At 41.5% G+C, this 26,367-nt stretch overlaps 1 protein-coding gene across 1 annotated transcript in view; it reads left to right on the top strand.

The window, feature by feature from the left end:
• The window catches only part of LOC145399657 (ATP-dependent RNA helicase DDX42), a 79,369-nt gene extending 53,686 nt beyond the window's left edge, over positions 1–25,683 (top strand). The window contains exons 8-12 of the mRNA XM_080272197.1: positions 3,661–3,819; positions 4,018–4,366; positions 13,992–14,243; positions 14,817–14,998; positions 24,595–25,683. Of these exons, the coding sequence (XP_080128323.1) occupies positions 3,661–3,819; positions 4,018–4,366; positions 13,992–14,243; positions 14,817–14,998; positions 24,595–24,690 (1,038 nt within the window). The 3' untranslated portion in view covers positions 24,691–25,683. The remainder of the gene's footprint in view (positions 1–3,660; positions 3,820–4,017; positions 4,367–13,991; positions 14,244–14,816; positions 14,999–24,594) is intronic.
• The last annotated feature ends 684 nt before the right edge of the window (positions 25,684–26,367 follow it).

The following is a 26,367-nucleotide window of genomic DNA, read 5'->3' as shown; positions in this document are numbered from 1 at the left end:
AAAAATCAGATCAGTTATAAATCTCATCTCTCATCCTAAGATGCTTTCACAATTTCAGCAGCCACACCAGAAACACCTGCAGCTTCATTCATTTTCATTTTATCAGTTGCCTTATGTACATCCCCAAGATTAGTCAATATCCAGGGACCTAGGACTGGTTCATCTGTATCCAGAATATCCCAGTTCTAGTCAAACTCTGCATTCAGTAGATGCTTGTAATGTTCTCTCCATGGATCTGTAATATCTTCATTACTAACTACTATTTTGCATTCTTCATTCTGCACACACTGTCACCAAGAATATCTCTGTTTTCTGTCAGCTGCCAGACTGTTCTAAAGGCCTCATTCATTCCATCTACATCATTTAGTTCTGCGACAGCATCATAACCCTATGCACCTCTCTCTTCTAGCTCTGTCTTTAGCTGTAAAATATTCCTTCCTACCACTGTTCCTGTACCATCATCTGAACAGTTTTGTGTTTTTTATTACTGCATCAGTCTCCTCATCCTATTTTTTTTTTTTTTTTTTTTTAGGGGGGGATCCCTTTGTCCAGCTTTAGGTTATATCAGTGGTGCTCAGGAGATCCTGCTTTAGAGCAGCCTTAAGACTTTTTGTTCATTAACACCACCAGTTGTGACATAATAGTTTCTCACTTCTTTGCATATCTTTGCATAGAAGGTTTTATCACTGCCAGGCTTTTAAAATTCCACGCCCTTCTCTTTAGTGTGTGAGCATACGTGTTTGCTCCCCCCACCCACTTCTACCTACTTGTTCAGTTTTTTTACTCTAAAATGATCAGTCTGGCTTTGGACACACTCAAAATGGTATACTAGCATTCTTTTCCCTTTTCTTAATCATAGTGTTACTACTATGTTCTATTCCTCCAAAAACTCAAGTATTCCTTCACTCACATTTTAGTTTCATAACTTTACCTTCCCTCCTTGGGAACAGTTGTTCACCAATAACCTCTTTCCTGAAATGGTCTCCCTCAGCCTCACCTTCTCTGTTTCAGTAATTTCACTTCACAGCTCATACAGATTCAAAAAATCTTCCCCCAACTTCGTATTACTTATTCTTACTTTATAATCAAGATCATTGGCTTTTGGTATTATGTACCGTGACTTGAAATTAGTAACTTTAAATATCTTAATGTTACTTTACCATAATTTTTCTTTATGCTTTATACATGGTTCAAACAGCTTATATATATATATATATATATATATATATATATATATATATATATATATATATGTGGTAGGTAGGGGCACTCACCATCCACTCACTCAATGTAGTGCTGCTCTCGGGTGTCTGCCCTGTCCTCTCCTCCATCCTTCTTTCCTTCCATCTTCTTCTATCTTTCTTTCCTTCATTCTTTCCTCGTCCTTCTGCCTATGGGTAACTTTACACTCCCTCTTCTGTCTTTCATTCCTTCATTCTTTCCTCTTCCTTCTGCCTATGGGTGACTACACTGAGTGACAAGCCAAATGGTTTCCTGTACACCAGGATATCATTTACTACGCTGGGTGGTAACCATATAACCAAATTTTGGCGCCTGGTGGTTTAGTGGGTAATTATTGTGCTCCAATCAAATTTAGCCGGTGAAGGTTTATATCCAAGGGGTGGTTGGGGTCTATTGCTCACTTAATGCCACTCAGGGATGATTGAGGTTGGTCACTCTCATCTTATATGTCAGGACCAGCTGCCTAGCCTAGGGCTCCTATGCTCCTCATGGGGCAACATAGGAATGGATGATGGATATATATATATATATATATATATATATATATATATATATATATATATATACAGTAACTCTGAGCCCTTGGCCACCCCGTTTGGGATACACGGCGTCTGGCAATGAATGAATGAATGAATGATGAATATATAGTGACATGTCAAATGGTTTCCTATCCGGGAAACAATTCACTACACTGGGTGGTAACTATATAACCTAATTATGGCACCTGGTGGTGTAGTGGTAATTAAGGCACTCCAGTTGGATTGAGTCTGTGCAGGGTTATGTCCAAGGGGTGGTTGGGGTTTATTGCTCACATAATGCCCCTCAGGGATGAGTGAGGCTAGTCACTCTCATCTTAAATGTCAAGACCAGTTTGCCTAGCCCTGGGCTCCTACGCTTCTCTTGAGTCAGCAGGATTGAATGATGATGATTTTTTTTTTTTCTTAAGCCACCAGTTATACTAAAAACTGCTCCACTTTCTTGACAGTTTGTAAGATGTTTGTTTTCCTGTAGAGTCCTAGATCTGTTTTCAGAGATACTTACCCTACTTTATAGTCCATTTTGTGGATTTCTTTCGTCAGTAGAATAGCAATAGTATGACTCTGGTATAAAATTTAATATGATGTTGTACTACTATAATCTTTTTCTTATAAATATAATGAAACCAGTACATTAATGTACTTTCTTTTCCTCAGTACCTCTCATTCATTGTATTCAATTGAAGTCTTGAAGTCACACAGGTATTGTGGGTTTTTTTTATGTAGGAAGCTGTCTTCTTAAAGATTTTAGGAGAAAGTAGATAATATCCTTACCATGTCAGCCAGTTTTGATTGTCGAGTTAGTTAAGGCACCACAGTTGAATGTGATCCATCAGGGTTAAGTTCCAGGGTGTGGTTGGATTGCCCACAGGGGTCAGTGTCTGGTCACCCTCACCTTAACTGATTCATTTTTGTTTTTGTTTTTGAAGGCTTCAACATGCTTGCATGCATCAGCCTTGGTCACCTAATGGTGGTTTTCCATGCTGCTTGATCTCTGGCAGCTTCCATATTTAGTCTCTTAACTCGGAGGACACACACAGTGACCTTGTCCCAGGTCTTTTTGGTCTACCTCTCACTACCCTACCCCCAACATTAACACTTCTCACTTTCTGCATTTATTTATCATCCTCATCCTCTCCACATGTCCAAACCATCTCAATCTACTTCTCCTCATCACAACACCAATACACTCCAGTCCCATCCTACCTCTCAACTCATCCATAGTAAGCCTAGCCTACCCCCAGGCGTTGCACTCAAGGACGCACTGCACGTCCACTTAATCATTGCCATTTCTGAACGTTTGAGCCTACGAATATCCTCTGCCTTTACTGCCCAGGTCTCACTACCATACACTATTACACTCCTAACACATGCCACATACAAAGATCCCTTAGCATGGAGGGAGAGCCCTCTCAACGTCAGGAGAGGCAACAGCTCCCTGAACTTCTTCCAACCACTCCTCACTCTAGCCAGAGAGCTAGCTCCTGCCCCACCTCCAGCACATAACATGTCTCCCAGATAACAAAACTCTTCGACACATTCAAGAGATTCACCAACAAGTTCCATCCTTTCACGCCTAGCAATATCCACATGTTCTCCCTGACACACTGCACATATGAAATCAGCATTATCTTGCAGTCTACCCCTAATACCACTACATCTCTTATGCACCCACTTATCACAAACACTGCACAAGATGGAATTACTTCCGACGCCCTTGTGACAAATCGCACATGGCCCTGTGCCTTATATGCTCATGGTGGGGCACCACTAGATTAGCTGATGGATAGATGGACAAATTAGCTCATACACTTTAACTGGAATTATGTAGTTTGATTGCACACATGATTTGTAGTGAAACATTTCTGGTAATTGGCTGCAGGTACGGTCCATTTGTGACCATGTTCGACCAGACAGACAAACACTGCTGTTCTCTGCCACATTTAAGAAGAAAGTGGAGCGTCTGGCACGAGATGTTCTTACTGACCCTGTCAGAGTTGTTCAGGGTGAATTGGGAGAGGCTAACCAGGATGTCACACAGGTACTGTAACACTTTATGTAGTTTTAGTTGTCTTTGAGACTGATTAGAAGATACAGTATTTGTTATTATGCATGAGAAAGTCAAGATCAGTGAGAGCCTTAAAAATAACATTTATCTTGTTATTCTCTGCATTTTCAAATAGGAATCATTGGAGCTTACCAGTCACATTCTTATGGCTTAACTGAATTTCCTTTTCAGATCATTCGACTGCTTAAATCTGGGAGTCACAAGTGGTCATGGCTTACTCAGCGATTAGTAGAATTTATGTCAGCTGGGAGTGTCTTAATATTTGTCACCAAGAAAGCTAATGCAGAAGAAATCAGTAACAATTTAATAAACAAGGAATTTGAGGCACTGTTGCTTCATGGAGACATGAGTCAATTTGAACGGAATGAAGTCATTACTGCATTTAAGAAGAAGGAGAAACCCATCCTCGTGGCGACAGATGTAGCTGCACGAGGCTTGGACATCCCACACATCAGAACTGTCATCAATTATGATGTGGCTCGAGACATAGACACACATACCCATAGAATTGGACGAACAGGTTTGTGGTCTGCCCTGTTATACTGCTAGTAATGGTATTCATTAAAAAAATGTCCTTATATGATCAAACATTATTTAAGATCAATGCACTCTTCTTGTTGCAGTTCTTTCGGGAGGAGACTATACACTTAATCCTTGAGTAACATGTTTTTGTTCTAATGCGCTTAGCATAACGTGACAGGTCATAATCAACATGGGGAAAAACTCGAGCTCACATGGGAAGTCATCTGGCCTGGTGGTGATATTTAAAGTTGCGTGCGATGATGTCACCCGCCAGGGTCTCCATGATTGGCCGGCTTACATCCAGGTACCTGTCTTGGGCACACTCAAGGCCGTATGGTTAGACGAAAATTTATAGGTTTTGCAGTTTTAGGGGACGAAATGGAACAGAAATGTTTGCTAATCAGAAAAAATTACTCTTTCATCCATGTTTTCTTGTAAGTTTATGTTCAGTTCCACATTCTTCGTTCAATTTCGCACTTCCCATCACATTTCAGACCAACTGAGCAAATGGTTATTAGTCCTTTCTCGGGTGTCAACGAGTTCTGTCCCACACTCACATGGGTTTTGTAGTTTTAGGGGACGAAATGGAATGAAAATGTATGCTAAGCAGAAACTCTTTCATCTTTGTGTTCTCGTAAGTTAGCATTCAGTTCCACAATCTTTGTGCGATTTTGGGCTTATCAGCACATTTCAGACAGACTGAGCTTACAGCTGTCAGTTCTGTCTCACATCACACTGAGTTTACCTCACACTCTGTGGGTTTTGCAGTTTAACAGGATGAAATGGAACAAAAATGTTTGCTAATCAGAAAAAATCACTGTTTCAGCCATGTGTTCTTGTAAGTTAACATTCAGTTCCACATCCTTTGTTCAATTTTGCAGTTCCCAACACATGTTGAATGTAGGAGTGGCAAAAAAACAGCACCTTGACTCCAGAGTGGCGAGAGGTAAGGTACCACAGGTAGCACGGAGCATTATCCATCAATATAAGCACCTTGATGGTGATGCTGTCCCTCTGACAATGCTCCTTAGTTTCCTGCACAAATAAATCAAACCACTCATTGACAAGGGAGGTTGTAGCCCAAACTCTGTCGTGTTGCCTGCCAATACATTCCTGACTGGCTCATATCCCATAGGTTCTTGAAGGCGTGTGGTTTCCTGGCCTTGTGGATGACAAAGGGCCTCATTTTAAGGTCCCTATGGCATTTGTGCTCAAAACGACTCTGTACCGTTACTGGTCAGGATTACGTTCCTTAGCCAGCCTCTGTTGATGGGAGATGTACGTCAACTTGGGGAGCAGTTTCCATTGCAGGGCTGTCTCGTCCATGTTGAATATTGTCGAGCTGGTGTAACCACCCTCATCCACAACAGCCTTCAGAAACTCAGGGAGATCTGAGGCCATTGCTATGTCAGCCGACACCCTCTCACCAATCCTTCGGAGAAAACATGCAGACCACTCATAGCTGGTGGAGAAAGGCTTCTCAAAAGTGATACCAAGACGTCTACAAGTGACACTGTGAAATAGACTGGCCTTCGCATGCAGTGTCCATCAACTGCGATGTTTTACCTTGCCTGCTGTTTTATGAACATCTCCAAACACCTTTCTGTCCAGATGAGAGCCTCGCTTTGGTATCTTACACAGCTGTCAGTGGGTCCCAATCCACAGGCACAAATGCTCTTAACAATTTTTTCCATGTTGCCATAGTAGGTGCATATCGTCAATTCTTTGAGTCCTTAACGGTGGGCAACTTTGGCTTTCTTCTCACAGCTGTCAGTTCTCCTTATTACATCTGACTTCTGGTGTAAGGTAACTTTGGCTTCTTCTGCCCCTTCCCCAAAGAAGTTGTAGGCTTAGGAGAGTTACGATGAGCCATGGTAACACTGGGCAGGTGGAGGAAGCATGAGGGGGGGGAAAAAAAAATCCTCTCGTAACCCACACTGAAACCACACGTTGCCAACAGAGAGAAGACAACGCACTGAGCCAGGCAGATGCTTGGACTGAAGCGCGTGCGTCTTTCATGCTTGGGGTGGGAGGGAAGCACTATGATTGGCTAGAGTAAGTGCTGTGCTTGAACATGATTGGTTTAGTAATTGCCATGCTTGGTTTAGTAATTGCCATGCTTGACTATGATTGGTTAATGCCTGGCTAGACATGTGGGCCTGAGGTAATGGTGGCAGGTATTACACGAGGCATCAGAACTTCACATTTGAGGCTGCATTTGCGAATTACATATAATTTCCATGAGTCACTGATATTGCAAACTCTTGCATGACATTGCTGCACATTATGAGTCTGCTGCTTAGGATTGTGCGATTTAGGAGATTCTACTGTAGTATGTGTTCGTGGTTGTCAAGAATGTTTGATTTTATAAGATTTATTACTGCTTTTTCATGGTTTCTAACAATTTAAATTGATTGAGGGATTTGGTGGTTTCCAACTTTAAGTAAGAGTTATATGCTAAAGGCTTTTGGTTTCTTGCTATGGCACAGTTGCTGTCAGACGATTTTGGGTAGTCCAGTCTTTAAGTAACATGTTGACTGGTTATGAACATTCCCAGACCAACTTGTATTAAATTAGTAATGTGAGATGGGATGGAAGTGATGTCAGTGGAAAGAAAGACTCCCACAGAATATCAGCTAGATAATTTCTAAATTCATCCCAGTTTGTCCTATCAGAGTGCCATCAGGTCACCCTGACAGGTTCAGAATGGGAAGATTTGGGGCAACTAACCCATGAGGCCATAATGAGATTGTGTTTGGAGGATCCAAGTGGTGATAGTGCCTCTATCCTGTGCTGATCTGAGTTGTTTGTCAGAAATAGGTCCAAAAGATAGGCACTGTGGTCAGGATTATTTGGTATTCTTGTAGGTTATTTTACCAGTTTCATGAGATTAGATGATTCTGCAAACAGCTCACGTACTAGACCAGTATCATCAGTCCTTGCAGAATGCAGTAACCATTCCAAGTTAAGGATGTTAAAGTCACCCAAAATGGTGATTGCAGCAGTAAGAGTGAGGTTAAGGTTGGTCAGCTGTACTTATCTGTCTATCTATCTATTGCCAGATGCCTTAATCCTTTGTACGGGGTGGCCACAAACAAATCACCTCCATGTCACCCTGTCCCCCGCCATTTCACTGCCCCACTCGCAATTCACACCTCCCTCTCTCATATACCTCTCCACTCCATCCCTTCATCTCATCCTTGGCCTTCCCCTTCCTCTCTCCCCCTCCATCTCACTCACATACACTCTCCTCATCAGTCTCTCACTCTCCATCCTCGCCACATGGCCAAACCACCTCAGTGTGTTTCTCCTAATGCTTCCTATCGCATCAACATCCACACCACAACACTCCTTCACATCCTCATTTGTCAGTCTGTGTCTCCATGTGACTCCACAGGCTCCTCTCAAATAACTGATTTCCACTGCTCTCACTCTTGACTTGTGTCCCTCCAACAGCGTCCAAGCTTCACTTCCATACATCAGAGTTGTATCACAATACTGTCATGTACTGTAATAACTTTTTCACTTCCATGCTCACTTCCCTATTTCTTATCACTGCCTTCAAGGAACCAGCAACCTTTCTTCCTTGTTGTACCCTTTCAAGCACTTCACCCTCCGAACTTCCATCCCTACTCATCATACTACCCAAGTACTTAAACGTACTCACATTTTCCATTTCCTCATCATCCAACCTCACTGTACATTCACTGACTTCACCTCTCTCGAAGACCATAACTTTACTCTTCGCTACATTCACCTTTAAATTCCGTTTCTTACACACTCTCCTAGAGTCATCCACCAAGCCTTGCAGCTCCCCTTCGTCTTCACTTAACAACACAGTATCATCTGAAAACAACAGCACAGGGAGTTTCCAAACACTGCCCTCTCTCATTAGGGCCACTCCAGCATCCTCTGCCCTACCTTGTATCTCTTTTATAACCCCATCCATATACAGATTGAACAACCATGGAGACATGACACATCCCTGTTTCAATCCAACCTTCAAATAGAGAAACTCACTCAGGTTACTATCCACACGCACTGCAGCCTTATCACCCTCATACATACCCTTCACAGCATTCTGCGACTTCCCATCCACTCCATATATTCTTAATACCTACTCTCCACAATCCTTGTCTATCCACCTTGTCATATGCTTTCTCCAAATCCATGAAGGCTGCATACAACTTCTTTCCCTTCTCTAGACACTTTTTCACTAAAGATCTAAGAACGATAATCTGATCTGCACCACCTCTTCCCTTCCTAAAGCCTCCCTGTTCTTCTCCAACTAATTCCTCTGTTATTTCCCTAACTCTGTCAATAAGTACTGTATACTTTGCCTGTTACACTGAGAAGACAAATTCCCTTAGGATTACCACACACTTCTTTTTCCCCTTTCCCTTTGTACAGGGGAATAATTATGCCTGACTTCCAATCATCCGGGACATTACCTTCCTCCCAGGCCAATTTGCACATCTTCCACGTCCATTCTTCTACTTTCTCTCCCCCATGCTTCGGCATTTCACCACACACTCCATCAGTTCCTGGGGCTTTCCCCATTTTGACTTTCATCATTGCTTCCACAACTTCCATCCTACTGGTTTCTTCCTGTCTTCTCACCTTCCTCCATCTCCCAGCCATTCCCCAGCCACTTATACTCGCCTTACTTTATTCTCTGTGTTCAACAGTTCATTAAAGTGTTCTCTCCATATGCTCACTTTTTCTCCCTTCTCATCTAGTAATCTACAATTTTTATCTTTCACTCCCCTACTAACTTCATTGCCACCCTGTATGACTCTCTCCACCTCTTTCCAGAACATTTTCTTACATTCCCTCCACTTTACACTCAAATTCCTTCCAAATTCCCCATCCACTCTCATCTTTCTCTTACTAATCTTTGCACCTCTCTCTTCCTTTCTACATATAACTCTCTTTCTTCCGTCTCTCAACTTCTTCCATGCCCCTATTTCTCATCCATTCATTATATGCTTTCTTCTTTTGTGCCACAGCCTGTCTCACCTCTTCATTCCACCATGCTGCTTCCAGCACCCCCTTTCATCTTCTCTTCACCACACACACCACCTCACATGCTGCACATATTTCTTCTGTGAATATCTTGCACACACCTTCCACATCCCCCATCTGCTTCAGTTCATATTTACCCAAATGTTCCTTCACTTTTATATTCTGCCTTTTTCTCATCCTCGTGTAACCTTTCCACTCTCCCTACATCTACTCCTTCCTCCCGTCCTTCCCTTCTTCTATTTCTCCATTTTACTTGGACATTGATTCTGACCACCACTTGGTGGTGGTCAGAAAGTCCACTCCCCCAACCTCTATATGCTCTTGCATCCATTACACATCTTTGCATCCTTTCATCCATGCACACATAATCAATCATTGCTTTCCTTTCATTCAGTTCACCATCCATCCTTCTCATCATTCACCATGTATACCTGTAGATCATTTTGTGACTGAAGAGGGTATTGGCTGTCACCAACCCCCTCCTGGCACAAATGTCCACTAAAGCACTGCCATTCTCATCTATCTCAGCAGGCACATCCCTCTGACTAACTACTCCATCGACCTTCACATTCCCTACTTTACCATTCAAATCGCCAATCAAGAACACTCTCTCATTCCTTTCAAATTTTTCCATGCACACTTCCACATTTGCCCAGAGCTCTTCTCTCACTCTACTTGCATGATCTTGCATTGGCGCACACATGGACACGATCGCCCACATTTGTAGTGCAGCTTTCAGACTTACACAATCCTTGAACTAACTGATCCATCCTCTCTGTACTGATATGGAGTCAAATATGCTGGGGTCTGATGAAGCATTGGGGGAGCAATAAACTGTTAAGATGTATTTAGTTTATTTAGATAACTTAGTTTGTATAATGTGTAATCAAAATTAGTGGAAGTTAAGTTCAGGATAGTATCAACTGCATATTCAGATTTTATATAGGAAGAGCCTCCCATGTTACACAAGTTTGTGAAGAGTTAGCAATCAAGAAAACTATTTGGGGATAAGCCAGTAGAGGGAGTGACTTGGGTTTTTTGTGACGAGTAGGGCTAGAGGGGATATGGATTGGAGGAACAAGTGAACAGAATTCAGTTTGGTACTAAGACCACAGATGTTGGTAAAAACAAGGCTGAACCCGCACTTTGTAGACGAGCATGATCTGTGGTTGCGTCAGTCGCTGCCGGCACAGTCGCTTGATGACAAACAGGAGAGTCCTGTGCCACCAGAGTCCTTCAGGAGCACCACCCTGTTCAAATGATGCTACACTCTACTTCAGCTATAATGGTCTCAAGCCACTTCAGTACACACAGGCATTAAAATGGATTGTTGTTTTGTTTTTGTTGTTGTGGCCCCAGGTTTATTTGGACACAAACCTGATAGACTGCAGATTAAAGTTGCTCTTCATCTACTGTTCACCATCCTTCTTTCCGGCAATAGAGAGGAACTTGAAGAACAGTCATTTAACCGCCAGTTATTTTGATGCCACTGAGTAAAGGCATTCTCTCCACCACCATTAGAAAGTGTGGTGGAATGAGTCATTCCATACTTGGAGACCTTGGTTGAGTGTTCATTGATTCTTCTCTTTGGTTATAATACCTTATGAGGCATGATGACATGCCCCGTGTCTTTGGCATTCTAAGTTTGAAATAATTCCTTCCATCATCATTTTTAATGCCCCTGTGGTGTGGAAAATGATTTAAAGTCTCTTTGAGTGCAGTGCCTCTAAATTCCCTCACAGCTAGTAAAAAGTTAGATTTTTGACCATGTAAAAACTTGTTCCTTGAAAATAGTACACTGTACATGCTGTTCTAGCAGGAATTACAGATTATCTGAAACATTCCAAATCTTTGAACACACTGTTTCAACTAACTGCAGAGTAGTTACCAATACAGTACAGTATACAGTAGTTACTTTGCTGGGTAACAGACCAAGTGTAATTTCAGATGAAGTATCATGGACAAGCCAATGAAATATAACATAATGTTGGTGAGAGAGAAACCATTTAGACACTGGCAGTGTGTCAGTATTGAAAGTTTGTCAACTCCACTACCAGCCGTGTTGTAGTGCCCAGGGCAGACAGTGGTGCTTCTTATGATTTTTTAAATTCTTGGTATAGGTCCTGAGTACGTAACAGCAAAGGTACTGATCAAATCCATGTTTATGAAAAAAAAAAAAAAAATGTATGTCAGCATTCTTGCAATCAGTCGAGGTTGAGCAGTGGATCTGCTTTGGATTTTCTTGATCTTTTGATTCCCAGTTATGTTTTTGCTGTTTGAGACAGTCATTCGGATTAGATTGATTTCCCCTTTTCTCATGAGTGTACAGTAATCCCCCGATTATCCGTCATAACAGAGCCAAAGGCATGACCGGATAAGGGCAATGTCAGGATACCGAGCAATATCCTCTGCTGTATCCATACCCTACTTATACCCAACCTATTGCTATACCCTACCAATATGTACAGTACTTCTCCTAATTTTGGCAGTGTTCTGCGATCTTTCGGCTCATTTTAGACATCAAAACACACATTGCAATATGCAGTAAAAAAAAAAAAAAAAAAAAAAAAAAAAAAAAAATGCACAGTACCTCTCCTAATTTTGGCAGTGTTCTGCACTCTCAGCTCTTTTTAGACATCAAAACACACTGCAGTATGCAATATAATCCTTAAAAATATATATATATATATATATATATATATATGCACAACCCTGCCAATATGCACAGTACCCCTCCTAATTTTGGCAGTGTTTTGCAGTCCTTCAGCTCTTCTTAGACATCAAAGCACACATTGGAATATGCAATATGATCCTAAACACTAGGAAAACAATGCATAAACAACAACAAAACACAAAAGCCCTACCAGTAAGTACAGTACCCTTCCTAATTTTGGGAGTGTTCTTCAGTCCTTCAGCAGTATTTGGTCATCAAAACACTCATGGGAATATCCAGCATAATGCTAGACTCTAAGAAAACAGTGCACAAACAACAAAAATCCACAAATATCCTGCCTATAATGTACAGTACCCCTCCTAATGTTGGCAGTGTTCTCCAGGATTTCAGCTGTATTTAGACATCAAAACACACATTGGAATATCCAGTGTAATGATAGATGCTAAGAAAGCAATGCTTAAACAACAAAAGTCCACAAAAAATCAATGAAGACAACAGTTGCAGTATTTTTAACTCACTTGGGAATTCAGAAAGCTTCTGAGACACCAGGAGTGATGGCTGACTCCCTGGCGCAAAGAAAAACATTTCTTTCCATTTTGATATGCCCCCTGGAAATTGGTTATATTGGTATAAATTGTATACTATCACCTTTGCTGGTGTTTATACTATAAGATAAACTAGTAAAAACACATAGAACTTTTGAACAAAAGGACAAAAATGCAGTGAGAATGAACTTGTTAGAGAGTAAAAAATACCTTCAAACAACTTCCCTAACATTCTAGTGCAATATTTTGCCCACACTGTGCAAGAGCTAAGCAGATGTCTAGATGCAGAATTTCACGAGCTTTCTCATGGTGTTTTTGAAATTTCGATGTGACCAATAATATTTAAATAAATTGCAAAAAAATAAAAAAAATTCACTGGTGGTGATGCAGGGATGGTGGGCTATGCTTGGGTGGGGGAGGACTGAGGGACAAGGAGATAAGCCGGGTGGTGGTGGGCATGGGGAGGGAAAGAGGAGGGATGGGGGGTCGGGGGAAGTGAAGGATGCCAGGGGACTTTCACTGTTCGGAGAGGAGGCGGACGGGTGCTTTTGCTCTGATGGTGGGCTAGGTTCTGTGTTACTTGTTCAAGGCTGATACCTTCCCATTGATCTGGCCGGCCTGGGAACTTTCGCTCTTTGGTAGGGACCCAGACAGCCATTTTAACTCAGCTTGTGGGTTATGGTCTATTACCCACACATGGACAGAGAGGCCAGTGAGCCACCCAATAGACTTTTTTGACTTTCTAGGTTGGCTTGCCGCCAATCCCGGAACTTTTATGTCCGGATATGGACAAATAAATCCGGATATGGACCTACTAGACCCAAGGCCTAACGTCTGTACACGGAGCATCCAGATAATTGAGAGATTACTGTATTTACATTTGCGTGTAATCGATGCATCCCTGGAATTTTTTGAAGTCGTTACAAATGTGCTGAATGCAGGTGGTAAATGCCATGGATATTGCAACCCAAGTAGTTTTGTGTCCAGTGTCATTGTAATATAGTGCCTTAGATTCACATGGGTACACTAGGCCTTTTGCCCTTATAAATCAGGTGGTGGACTAACCAGAAAAAACTCCGGATGGTGAAGCTTGCTTATACTGAACTTCTGAGTTTATCAGACTAAGTGTTTTTATTATCATGAGATTTACTGTATAACTAAGTAAGAGAATGTGGGATAATAAGCTTTTCAATTGTTTATGCATTAATATATTTGAAAATTATGATGTTGATTTATATTGAGTGGAAACTGTAAATTTGCCTGATTAGGTCTCAGTATGTGAGCAGCCAGTAGGCCTCAGTGATCCTAAATGAGGTTTTTCTCTTGCACTGGATGAGGAAATAATAATTAATACATATTTGTGATGATGTCTTTGTCAGGCCGTGCTGGTGAGAAGGGAACGGCTTACACTCTCGTGACAGACAAAGACAAAGAATTTGCTGGCCACTTAGTAAGAAACCTGGAGGGGGCAGCACAGGAAGTTCCCTCAGAGTTGCTAGAACTGGCCATGCAGAGTGCTTGGTTTCGAAAGTCTCGGTTTAAGCAGGGTAAGGCCAAAGCTCTTGGGGGACGAGGACTTGGTTTCAGGGAGCGACCGGGTCTTGGCTCCAACACGCCAACTGATGGCTCAGGTTAGTTGATAAATCCAATTACTGTATGTCCTGTGCAGAGATATCCACATTACTCAGTACAGCAGTGCCTAATCATCATCATCATCATCATCATCATCATCATCATCAAATCTACATAAAAGAAATAGTATATTTTATTTACTGTAATTTTGTCTTGATATGCCAAGTTTACCCTCAACATTTTTCCCTGAACGTTTACTTACTGGTAGCCTTTATTATCTCATTTTTTAAAACGATTTTTCTTTAATATTGAGTCCGTGTTATCAGAAAAAGTACCTGTCGATATTAAATTTCCATTGTTACCTAAATAGCTGCTTTGCGAGATGCCCGCAATTTACAGTTACCATTTGAATGGAATTTCGTGTAGACTTTCCAAACGTTACTAAATGGAACAGGAGTAAGATATTTGGGGACTTGAATAGTAAATGTGTAGCCCATTTCATCATATGTGCTGTTGATTAGTTTTTCTTGTCACATTCTTCTCTTCTCTTATCTCATTCCATCTTTGAGAGGGAAAAAGAAGTTGGGATGATGATGATGATGATGATTTCATGTTATGAACATAATTTCAAGGAGAGGGAGGTGGCAGCAGTAGTGGTTGTGGAGGCAGCTGTGAGGACAGTGGGAGTGGTGTTATCAATGCAGTGGGTCCAGCCAGTCAGGCTTATGGTGGTGGTGACCCCAGCATGACCGGACCAGCAACAAACAGACTGGCTGCTATGAAGGCTGCCTTCCACTCACAATACAAGAGTCAGGTATGTTTACCTAACTTCGTCAGTTAGCTTCTGCCTGTGACTGTATTCATGATATTACCAGATAATATATTAAAGTTAGGAAAAATGTCTCAGTGTGATGCATCTCATTAATTTTACTTGTACTATCAGTTGATAATTTTACACAACTGAGGGTGCTGGAGGAGGATTCCTTCAGTTGATGATACCAATATAGTCAGGCATCTCTTCTGCCCAGTTAAATAAAAGTCCCAAATCTTCCTCCATATCCCCTAAAAGGAAGAGGTTGGACAACTGAAGGGCAACTTTTGCATGGACAAAAGTCTTTATCTATTTATTGCCAGACGCCTTAATCCCGTAAGGAGTGGCCACAAACAAATCTCCTCTATGTCACCCTGTCCCCTGCCATTTCACTGCCCTGCTTCCAGCTCACACACCATCCCCCTCTGTCATATATTGGTACCTCTCCATTCCATCCATCCATCTCATCCTTGGCCTTCCCCTCCCTCTTCCCCCCTCCACCTCACTCACATACATTCTCCTCATCAGTCTCTCACTCTTCATCCTCTCCACTTGACCAGACCACCACAGTGTGTTTCTCCTAACCCTTCCTATCACATCCACATCCACACCACAACGCTTCTTCACTTCCTCATTTGTCAGTCTGTCTCTCCTTGTGACTCCATATGCTCCTTTCAGATACAGTAACTCATTTCCACTGCAATCATTCACGGACAAAAGTGCGCAAGTGAAGAAAGTGTTATTATGGATGCTGTTTTAATGAAAAAAGCATTGCATGGTTTGCTCTTCATACACCAACCCTGATGGTTGAAACTTTTTGTGTGGTTAGCTTTTTTCCACTTTTTTGCCCCTTTAAACCCTTTTAACATTACTGTCTCATGTTAGCTTTATCTCTATACAGTAGGCTGTGCCCTTAGGCAGCATACCTGTAATCTAATTACTGTAGTGTCATACAGGATTTTCATAGGCAAAATTGGAGTCTTGCTTGGTGAGTTTTTCCCAACTTTTTTATTCTTTTAAATTTTAATCCATGTTGATGACACTGCCATACATATGCTTTACCTCTGTACAGTAGTGGTAGTTGGTGGCGATCATCATTCACTCACTTGATGTAGTGCTGCCTGTTTCTTCCCAGGGTGACTCTACACTGAGTGACAAGCATAATGGTTTCCTGTAACCCAGGAAGCCATTTACATTGCTGGGTGGTAACAATAACAGGAGCATTTAATTTTTTCCTTTATTATTCAATAACACAATATCACCCAATTGCATGGGAGAACTAAGTGAGTGCATGTAGGTATTGGATTTCCAGATGGCTGCATTTGTTGACAGCTCATGCATTGTGCATTTGTCAGTCACTGCTACAGTTCCATAACCATAGCCAACCCACATGACCCACATCCAATACCTGCCTGCTGTAGCATCATTGTTATGTTGACTGCTGTTCTGCTGTTGTATCTACAGGGCCCCCCCCCCCCCCAGACACACCTCATTTCATCTCAGAACTCTGAGCTTATGGTTCCAGACTAAATTAGTTACAGTGCTTAAGCACCATAAAACTGATAAGAACACAAGAAAAGCATTTGTTCCATTGGAAAATTAAAATTACTGGACAAAGTGGCATGTGGTGTGGAAGCTTAATGTGAACGAGAGTAACATTCAGACAGTCAGATAAAATGAGGTGGTTGTACTTCCAGTGTGGATAGACTCTTTGTTGGAGAGTGATAAAAAACTAGAGAGGTTAATGATGAGGGAGCTGTGAAATTCATGTTTTCACATTTAGTGCAGCAAGCGTGGAAATGGTTTCGTGACTGATTTTTGTTATGAACTAACGGACTTGGGGTTAGAAAATTAAACTCTTATGATATGTAAAGTGTAAGCGTTGACATAAGAAGTTATGTAAGATAAGTATGTGAATTCATTTCTTGTGAATTGTGTTATCAGTCAAATTTTACAGCTTGGAACTGATTTGAATATTATTGAGGATTACTGCATTTATGTTTACTGTAGAAGTTGTACACAGTCACTCCGTGCATTTGATTTAATTGTATTTTTTCCTGTATCATTCATGACTTGATACTTTCAAAAACAGTTTCACACTGCTTTTTCTTAATACTAAATGCAACGAAAGTAATTCTTGGCAGAATATGCATGGTGCTTTGTGGAGATCTTTCTCAGGTTGATTATTAGAATTTTTGCCAGGTTTCTCATCTTAAATGTCGGTACCAACTGCCTAGCCCCGGGCTCCTACGCTCCTTATGGGGCAGTGTAGGATTGGATGATGGATGGATGGATGGTATTGGGAGCTTTCAAGGTTAGGTCTAGTGGCAATCGTAGGTGGTTAAAATTATGGGGGATCTTGGGAGATAGAAACTACTCGGTTAGGTTAGGTTAGGATGCGAGATTGTATGTAAACCATACTGCCACAGGCATCTAAGAAAGACATATTGGTAGCTTTTTTAAAAACATATTTTTAAAGAAAAATATGAAGTTCTCAGAACCTAACCCCCTATTGTATTCCCATTTTATTTGTAAATATGTGTCACATTTTAGCACGAACTTAATTCAGCATGAAGTTTTCCATAACCTATCTCATGTTGTCTGGAGACTCTAGTGTAATGGGGTGACAATGGTGCCTCTGTTAACCTGGTGAAGAGAGGCAAATGTGGCATCCATCCAGGAACCAGACTGTCACCTGTCCTCACACCTTGCTCTGGTTAGGCCCCATCTACCACAAGTGCACATCGGTTCAGTGCCCAGGCTGGCCCTGCAGGGATGATTGCCTGCCCGAAGTTAATGGGTCTGCTTAGCCAAACCAGGAGTGCCCAACTACTATTACTACATTTATACAGTAGGCTGTGCCCTTTGGAAGTTTGGGGCATTAGAGGGTGACAGGTGAGAGGATTGGTAAACTTATTAGATTTTATAATGGGTTGTAGATCTCATGGTGCCTGTATTCCAAGTACAGTATGCCATTCCCTAGGTTAACACTTTACTCATTCATATAGTACAGGGCTAGAATCATTAGACCATGTCTTTTAACAAATAGTAGTTTTCATGACTGTTTCTAGACTCTGTTTTTCTGCTGAATCCAAATGTGATGAGTGCCAGACGTTAAGCTTTGAGCGTTTTTGTAAAAATGCAATAATCCAAAATTACTGCCAGGAATCCTGTGAAATACAGAGAATGAATCTCATTGGTTATTAAAGGTGTAAATTATATTTTATATTTTTGTTGACAAAACAGTTGGATAGTATTACTAGAAATATGGCAAAAAATTATTTATCCATACATGAAAAAAATACACAAAGACTTTATATATTGTGGTAGGTGGGGGCGCCCATCATCCACCCACTTAGTGTAGTGGTACCCTTTTTTAGGGTAGCTCTACATTGAGTGGCAAGGCAAATGATTTCCTGTAAACCAGGAAATCATTTACAACGCTGGGTGGTAACCTTATAACCAACCGACATGTGTTCCCTACGTGACAGCAAGTGGGTTGGCAGAGGGTTAATGCCCCTCCTCGGAAAACAACTACCGGTAACTAAAAATACAAACAAGAAGCCTCAGACCAGGACTGACCAAAAGATAACGACTAAGGACAATACAAAGGACATGATACGGTTGGCGACCTAGAATGTAGGGGGTGCAAATGTTGAGGTGAAAGAGAGAGAGATTGTCCAGGTGCTTGAGGGTGCGAAAGTGGATGTATGTGGAGTAACTGAAACTAAATGAACAGGTGAGAGTGTGAGAGAATGGGAGTATGGATGGGGTATATGTGCAGGAGTAGGTGACAGTGAGAGAGCAAAAGAAGGAGTGTGTATTGTTGTGCGTAACAGATGGAAGGAGAATATAAGAGAGTATGGATCAGTTGGCTCAAGGATTGTGTGGGTAGGACTGAAAGTTGGACTACAAATGTGAGTGATTGTGTGCGTGTATGCGCCAACACAAGATCGTGCAAGCAGAGTGAGAGAAGAGTTCTGGACAAATGTGGAAGTGTGCATGGAAAAGTTTGAAAGGAATGAGAGAGTGTTTTTGATTGATGATATGAATGGTAAAGTAGGGAATGTGAAGGTCGATGGAATAGTTGGTGAGTGGGGTGAGCCTGCTGAGATAGATGAGAATGGTGGTGCTTTAGTGGACATTTGTGCCAGGAGGGGGTTGGTGATGGCCAATACCCATTCAAGCACAAAATGATCCACAGGTATACATGGCGAATGATGAGAAGGGTGGATGGTGAACTGAATGAAAGGAAGGCAGTGATTGATTTTGTGTGTGTGGATGAAAGGATGCAAAGATGTGTAATGGATGCAAGAGCATATAAAGGTTGGGGGAGTGAACTTTTTGACCACCACTTGGTAGTGGTCAGAATCAAGGTCCAAGTAAAATGGAGAAATAGAAGAAGGGAAGGACGGGAGGAAGGAGTAGATGTAGGGAGAGTGGAAAGGTTACAAGAGGATGAGAAAAAAGCAGAATATAAGAGAGAAGTGGAGGAACGATTGGGTAAATATGAATTGGAGCAGGTGGGGGACATGGAAGGTGTGTGCAAGATATTCACAGAGGAAATATATGCAGCATGTGAGGTGGTGTGTGGGGTGGAGAGAAGACGAAAGGGGGTGCAAGGAACAGCATGGTGGATTGAAGGGTTGAGAGAGGCTGTGGCACAAAAGAAGAAAGCATATTATGAATGGATGAGAAATAGGGGCGTGAAAGAAGTTGCGAGACAGAAGAGAGAGTTATATGTGGAAAAGAAGAGAGAGATGAAAAAATTAGTATGAGAGAGTAAGGAGAGAGTGGATGAGGAATTTGAGTGTCAAGTGGAGGGAATGTAAGAAAATGTTCTGGAAAGAGGTAAAGAGAATCAGACAGGGTAGTAATGAAGTTAGTAGGGGAGTAAATGATAAAAATGGTAGATTACTAGTTGAGAAGGGAGAAAAAGTGAGCAGATGGAGAGAACACTTTAATGAATTGTTGAACGTAGAGAAAGGAAGTAATGCGACTATAAGTGGCTGGGGAATGGCTGGGAGAAGGAGGGAGGTGAGGAGACAGGAAAAAATCAGTAGAATGGAAGTTGTGGAAGCACTGAAGAGAGTCAAAATGGGGAAAGCCCCAGGAACTGATGGAGTGTGTGGTGAAAAGCTGAAGCATGGGGGAGAGATAGTAGCAGAATGGATGTGGAAGATGTGCAGATTGGCCTGGAAGGAAGATAATGTCCCGGATGATTTGAAGTCAGGTATAATTATTCCCTTGTACAAAGGGAAAGTGGAAAAGAAATGTGTGGTAATCATAGAGGCATTCGTCTTCTTAGTGTAATAGGAAAAGTAGATGGTGGGATACTTATTGACAGAGTTAAGGAAGTAACAGAGGAATTAGTTGGAGGAGAACAGGGAGGCTTTAGGAAGGGAAGAGGTTGTGTAGATTAGATAATCATTCTTAGATCTTTAGTGGAAAAGTGTCTAGAGAAGGGAAAGAAGTTGTATGTGGCCTTCATGGATTTAGAGAAAGCATATGACAGGGTGGATAGACAAAGATTGTGGAAAGTATTAAGAATATATGGAGTAGATGGGAAATTGTTGAATGCTGTGAAGAATATGTATTAGGCTGCTAAGGCTGCAGTGCGTGTGGATTGTGAACTGAGTGAGTTTCTCTATTTGAAGGTTGGGATGAAACAGGGATGTATCATGTCTCCATGGTTGTTCAATCTGTACATGGATGGAGTTATAAAAGAGATACAAGGTAGGGCAGTGGATGTTGGAGTTGCCTTAATGAGAGAGGGCAGTGTTTGGAAACTCCCTGTACTGTTGTTTGCAGATGATACTGTGTTGTTAAGTGAAGATGAAGGGGAGCTGCAAGGTTTGGTGGATGAATTTGGGAGACTATGTAAGAAACGGAATTTAAAGGTGAATGTAGCGAAGAGTAAAGTTATGGTCTTCGAGAGAGGTGAAGTCAGTGAATGTACAGTGAGGTTGGATGATAAGGAAATGGAAAATGTGAGCACGTTTAAGTACTTGGATAGTGTGATGAGTAAGGATGGAATTTTGGAGAGTGAAGTGCTTGAAAGGGTACGACAATAAAGAAAGGTTGCTGGTTCCTTAAAGACAGTGATAAGAAACAGGGAAATGAGCATGGAAGTGAAAAAGTTACTGCATAACAGTATTGTGATACCAACTCTGTCGTATGAAAGTGAAGGTTGGATGTTGTTGGAGGGACACAAGTCAAGAGTGAGAGCAGTGGAAATGAGTTATTTGAGAGGAGTCTGTGGAGTTACATGGAGAGACAGACTGACAAATGAGGATGTGAAGGAGCGTTGTAGTGTGGATGTGGATGTGATAGGAAGCATTAGGAGAAACACACTGAGGTGGTTTGGCCATGTGGAGAGGATGCAGAGTGAGAGTCTGATGAGGAGAATGTATGTGAGTGAGGTGGACGGGAAGAGATGGAGGGGAAGGCCAAGGATGAGATACAGGGATGGAGTGGAGAGGTATATGAGAGAGGGAGGTGTGAATTGGGAGCAGGGCAGTGAAATGGCGGGGGACAGGGTGACATGGAGGCGATTTGTTTGTGGCCACCCCGTATAAGGGATTAAGGCATCTGGCAATAGATAGATTGATAGATAGACTTTATATCGTATTGGTATCACATGACGGGTTATGAGTGTTCAGTTCTAGAAATCAATTCAAGAAATTAAATCTGGCAAAATATAATGTTTATAATAATATATTCACGCAGTAGTTAGTCAGACTCATTGCCACTTTCATCACTGCTGTCCATGTTCAGTTTGAATGGGTTTTGACAGCTTGCTTGGCCCCTGCATTTGCAGAAGTTTGAGCACGGAAGTGTAATTTTTGTGCATGGAAAGTGTGTCATTTTGCAGCCACAGTTTATGAGATTAAGCATTTCATCTGGTGCAGCTAAGTGTCCAGGCAGAACATACTTTGGTCAAAGTTCTTTTCCGTTCATTTCCCAGCCATGCTGCAGAGGGTCCAGTCGGGCGGCGAAACCATGCTTGGTGATTTCCACAAAGCTGTTTGGAAATGGGCTTGCTCACAATGTAGCTTAAATGCACCTTGAGTAGGTGGAAGGTTGCTCATTTTTGGTGGTACATGTTGTTTACCAGCAAGCTTTCTCTTGAAAATATTAGCACGCATGTAGCCTAGTGATATCTCTGGCTCTTGCCCATATAACATGGCTACAAATTTCAAACAAGAGCTAGTGATGTCATCTGATGCTGCAATGTTACCTAGAAGAAGCAAACCATTGAATTTTTCAAGTGTTTTGAACACAGTTGCCTTGCCATTACCAGCAGATGAAGAGACTGCATCACATCCATTTAGGGCATGAGCTGCAAAAGGTTGTGGATGACTGCAGCATGTTTATTGACCACCTCATTGACATTGATGACAGTGTACTTTCCAGAACATAACTTCATGGTTACCACAGCTGTAGTTGGCAAGCTGTTGGTTTGTGCATGCAAGTGATGTGCAAGGATAAGAAGCACATCAGTGTCTTCAGATACAACCTGAATTGATGAAAAGCCTGTAGCAGCTTTGTGAATCATGTGATATGCCACGATGACATCTGCCTCCTCGTGTTATTGCTGTTTGCTGTGGACCAACTGCAACTTCTGTTGGATATGGATCAGGGCCAGTCACGATGATGCATTTTCCTTGTGGGACCTGGATGGAGCACAACTTTTTTACAGTCATATGGATGACATGTTCTTTGTTTGCACTTACATTCAACATGATGGCCTGTTTGGGTAAAGGCAATTCTTCTGTCAGCTTGAACACGTGACTCAATCCTTTCTGTTGTGAGGTTTGACAGTATGACTTTGTACTCATCTTATAGTAATGTGTCTGTCAAAAACCACATGAAGGACTGATGCTGTCTCAGTATATCACATGATTCTGGACACTGCAGTGCCAATGAATGTTGAAAGCTTTGCAGGTAATGCTAGCCAAGGAATTGTTCACAACAAAGCACAGCCATCGAGGATTACCACCATTGGATGTTGACAGTGCCGTATTCCACGTACCATCTGAAGTTTATTCTTGAGTACAGACTTGCTGCTTGTCCTTATTTCACCATACTTAAAGAGAGAAGTTGGGTGTGGAGCCAGTTCATGAGAGAATTGTCTCTCTGTGGAAATGGTCTCTGTTGATGATGTCATTATTGCAATGATGCATGCATAGATAGATTCAGCATCAACAATGATGTGACTTTGGCCAAATTTAGTAGTATGTGTCGTTGCAGCTGCTATGGTCTTGACATTTCTTTTCAACTTGTTGTGGAAGCTTGATGGCCATTGGCTCTCATATTGTAACCACTGGGCAGTTCCGATTTCAAGGCAGCAGTGAACATTAACTGTAGGATCATCAACAACTCGCCCAGAAAATGTATCAACAAGACCAGAGACTGGATGCTTATCATTGTCAAATATGTCAATGCATGATGAAAGAGCATCATTTATGTTCATTCTATTTATCACATCTGCTGTGATGCGTGTCAGTTGCTTCTCCTTGTTGGAGGTGACATGTTGAGCTTCTCCATCTTTCATTGCTTCCAGGTCATTCATCAGCTGTGCACATGTGCAGTGAGATAGTGCCCAAATGGCTATAGTGGATTCATTCAAAGTAGATCCTATGATGCCAGATGGTCCATTGCCATATCACATGTAAGTGGTCTCAATGAAGAGATCTGACCATATAGCATTCCATAGCCCATCTTGGTGACACATAACTTGCTCTCCAGACATAAACCTCTTCAGAAGTTCAGGATCAAGATGTTGCAATTTTCTATCTATCTATAGCCTGACGCCCTAATCCCGCAAAGGGTGGCCGCAGACAAAACGCCTCCAAGTCTCTCTGTCACCCACCATTTGACTACCCTCCTCCCAACTCACCCCCCCCTCCCTCATATACCTCTCAACTCCATCCCTCCACCTCATCCTCGGTCTACCCCTCCCTCTCCCTCCCTCCACCTCACCTACATACACCCTCTTAGTCAGCCTTTCATTCTCCATTCTCTTCACATGTCCAGACCACCTCAGTGTATTTCTCCTAATCTTCTCAACCAATTTTGAATGCAACTATAAATTATAGCATCTTTAATTTTTTAATAATATACAATAATGACCTATTTTGTAATAATAAGTAATAATGAAGTGTAAAATTAAATTAATTTTACAGAACTCCATAAAAAATTTTCAATCTTGGCAGAGTTCTTGCTCTAGATAGGTTTATAAAGAGATAGCCAATGCCTTTAACCATGATTTTATATACCTGCTTTAAAGAGATGTCCACAAAAACATTCAACTTTTATCGTCTGGCACTGATAGCATTTGAAATCAGCAGGTCAAAATTGTCTAAAACCAGTGTAAAAGAAAACTATATGTCCAAGTGCAAGGTTCACTCAAAAATCGTACTTTCTAGCCCAGACTAATATGGAAGGTTATTGTAGAGAGATGATGTGGTAGATATCGGAATATGTAGTTAATGTTATGTATTCTTGGTGGTGCAAAGACAAAACACCAAAGTTGTTATTGTATTAAAGGAGTCAATAAGGGTGTCTGCTTCTTACGAACTGTTTACCATCCACAGTTCACAGCAGCCAGTCCTGACACCTCTTGGACCATCACTAGGACATCCACTAACCAGCCGTCACAGCGCCGGAGAAAATCAAGATGGGATGACTAAATGCTTGTTGAAGCTGTTTATACATTATAAAGCTGACATTTTGTAAAATGTTGTGACGAAAAATATTTATAGAACATTTGGAGGAAACTGTGGAGAAAAAGTGAGTTTTTATCAGTGAAATTAACTTTTCTTAAGGTAAAGTTGCACCCCTTTCATTGCAGTGTAAGATTGGCGGATTTTTCTTGGGGGAAAAAAATCAGCTGTACCTGTACAGTATTCCACTTTTCTCCTTCACAGTTGGAAAAGCGTTACATCATCAGCTATTACTGTAGTACTCTTAACTAGTCGTAGTAGATGACCTAATGCTTTTTCATGTTGGACTGTTGTAAAAATTGTGTTGCTTATCATGTTGTAAACTATATTGTACAGTATTGCATTTGAAAATTAAAGAGCTGCTCTCTGCTTTTGATCCACAAACTGACATTCTGGTACGTGAACACTGAGTGGCAGTATAAAAAGGTGGGGTCAAGAGTTTTATGTGTATTTTTGGTGAGGGATGTAAAACTACAAATAATAGAATGACAGATCTAGAAAACAAGGTAGGCTAAACATTTGATGTACAGTCATATTGTGTAAAGGCATACTAGCCCCAAACTAAATGAACATTAGACATCATAAAATACATGTTCACAATGGTTAAAAATTAAAACCTGAGTGTTTACATTTAGTACTGTTTGTCCTCAGTTGTTAATGAATGTAATATAATTATGGTGTAGCTAAAGTTATTTTTTTTCTTGTAACTTAAAACTGGAGAGTATATTGTTTTTGCCCCACTATTACCTTATCTTTTTATTCTCATATACTCATTAATTCAGCCTTGTACCTGTTTGGCAACTAAGTTGCTATGCTGTACACTAATGGCTACATAACTTATACCTCCTCTTTTTGTAATGTGTACTCAACACCTGGCTATTTATTCACCTTTTTCTCTTGCATTAATCTACTACCCCATTAGTGTATATGCGAGCTAGGTGATGCAAAGTGGTCATCATAATAAAGTTATTATGAAATTGATAGTTTTTCCTCATCAACACTTCATAAAAAATTTTTTATCCACATCCCACGGGTGTCTTTGGAGTCAGCGGAGAAATAATAATCCTTGCATGGTATCTACCTGTCAGGTGATTAAAGTGGAGGGGATGGTGTGTCCCAGGAATATCCTCATCCTTTGAGCAACTACCTAAAGTACTGCAATTCAAATGGCATCAGATGTGAGTTTTGTGACTGCCAAGGACTAGTTAAAGTTGGCAAGATTCTGACTTTGCATAATGCCAGAGATGAATGAAGAATCGTTCGTTTTTAAAGGCTCCAACATGTTTGCATGTGTCAGCCTTGGTCACCTAATGGCGGCTCTCCACGCTGCACGATCCATTGCAGCCTCCCTGTTCAGTCCCTTAACCCTAAGGTCACACTTAATGACCTCGTCCCATGTCTTTCTCGGTCTACCCCTCATAACCCCACCCCCAATATTAACACTTCTCACCTTCCTCACCCAGTTATCATCCCCCATCCTCTCCACATGTCCAAACCACCTCAATCTACCTCTCCTCATCACAACACCAATACACTCCAGTCCCATCCTACCTCTCAACTCTTCCATTGTAAACCCAGCCCCTCCAGGCCTTGGACGCAGGGACGCACTGCACATCCACCTAATCATTGTCATTTCTGTACGTC

Source organism: Coenobita brevimanus, chromosome 50, assembly GCF_032717465.1.
Source record: "Coenobita brevimanus isolate Jiangsu-jjx chromosome 50, ASM3271746v2, whole genome shotgun sequence".
NCBI classification, from domain to species: Eukaryota; Metazoa; Arthropoda; class Malacostraca; order Decapoda; family Coenobitidae; genus Coenobita; species Coenobita brevimanus.
Note: the sequence above shows the minus strand (reverse complement) of the source record. Positions and strands in the feature narration are given on the sequence as shown.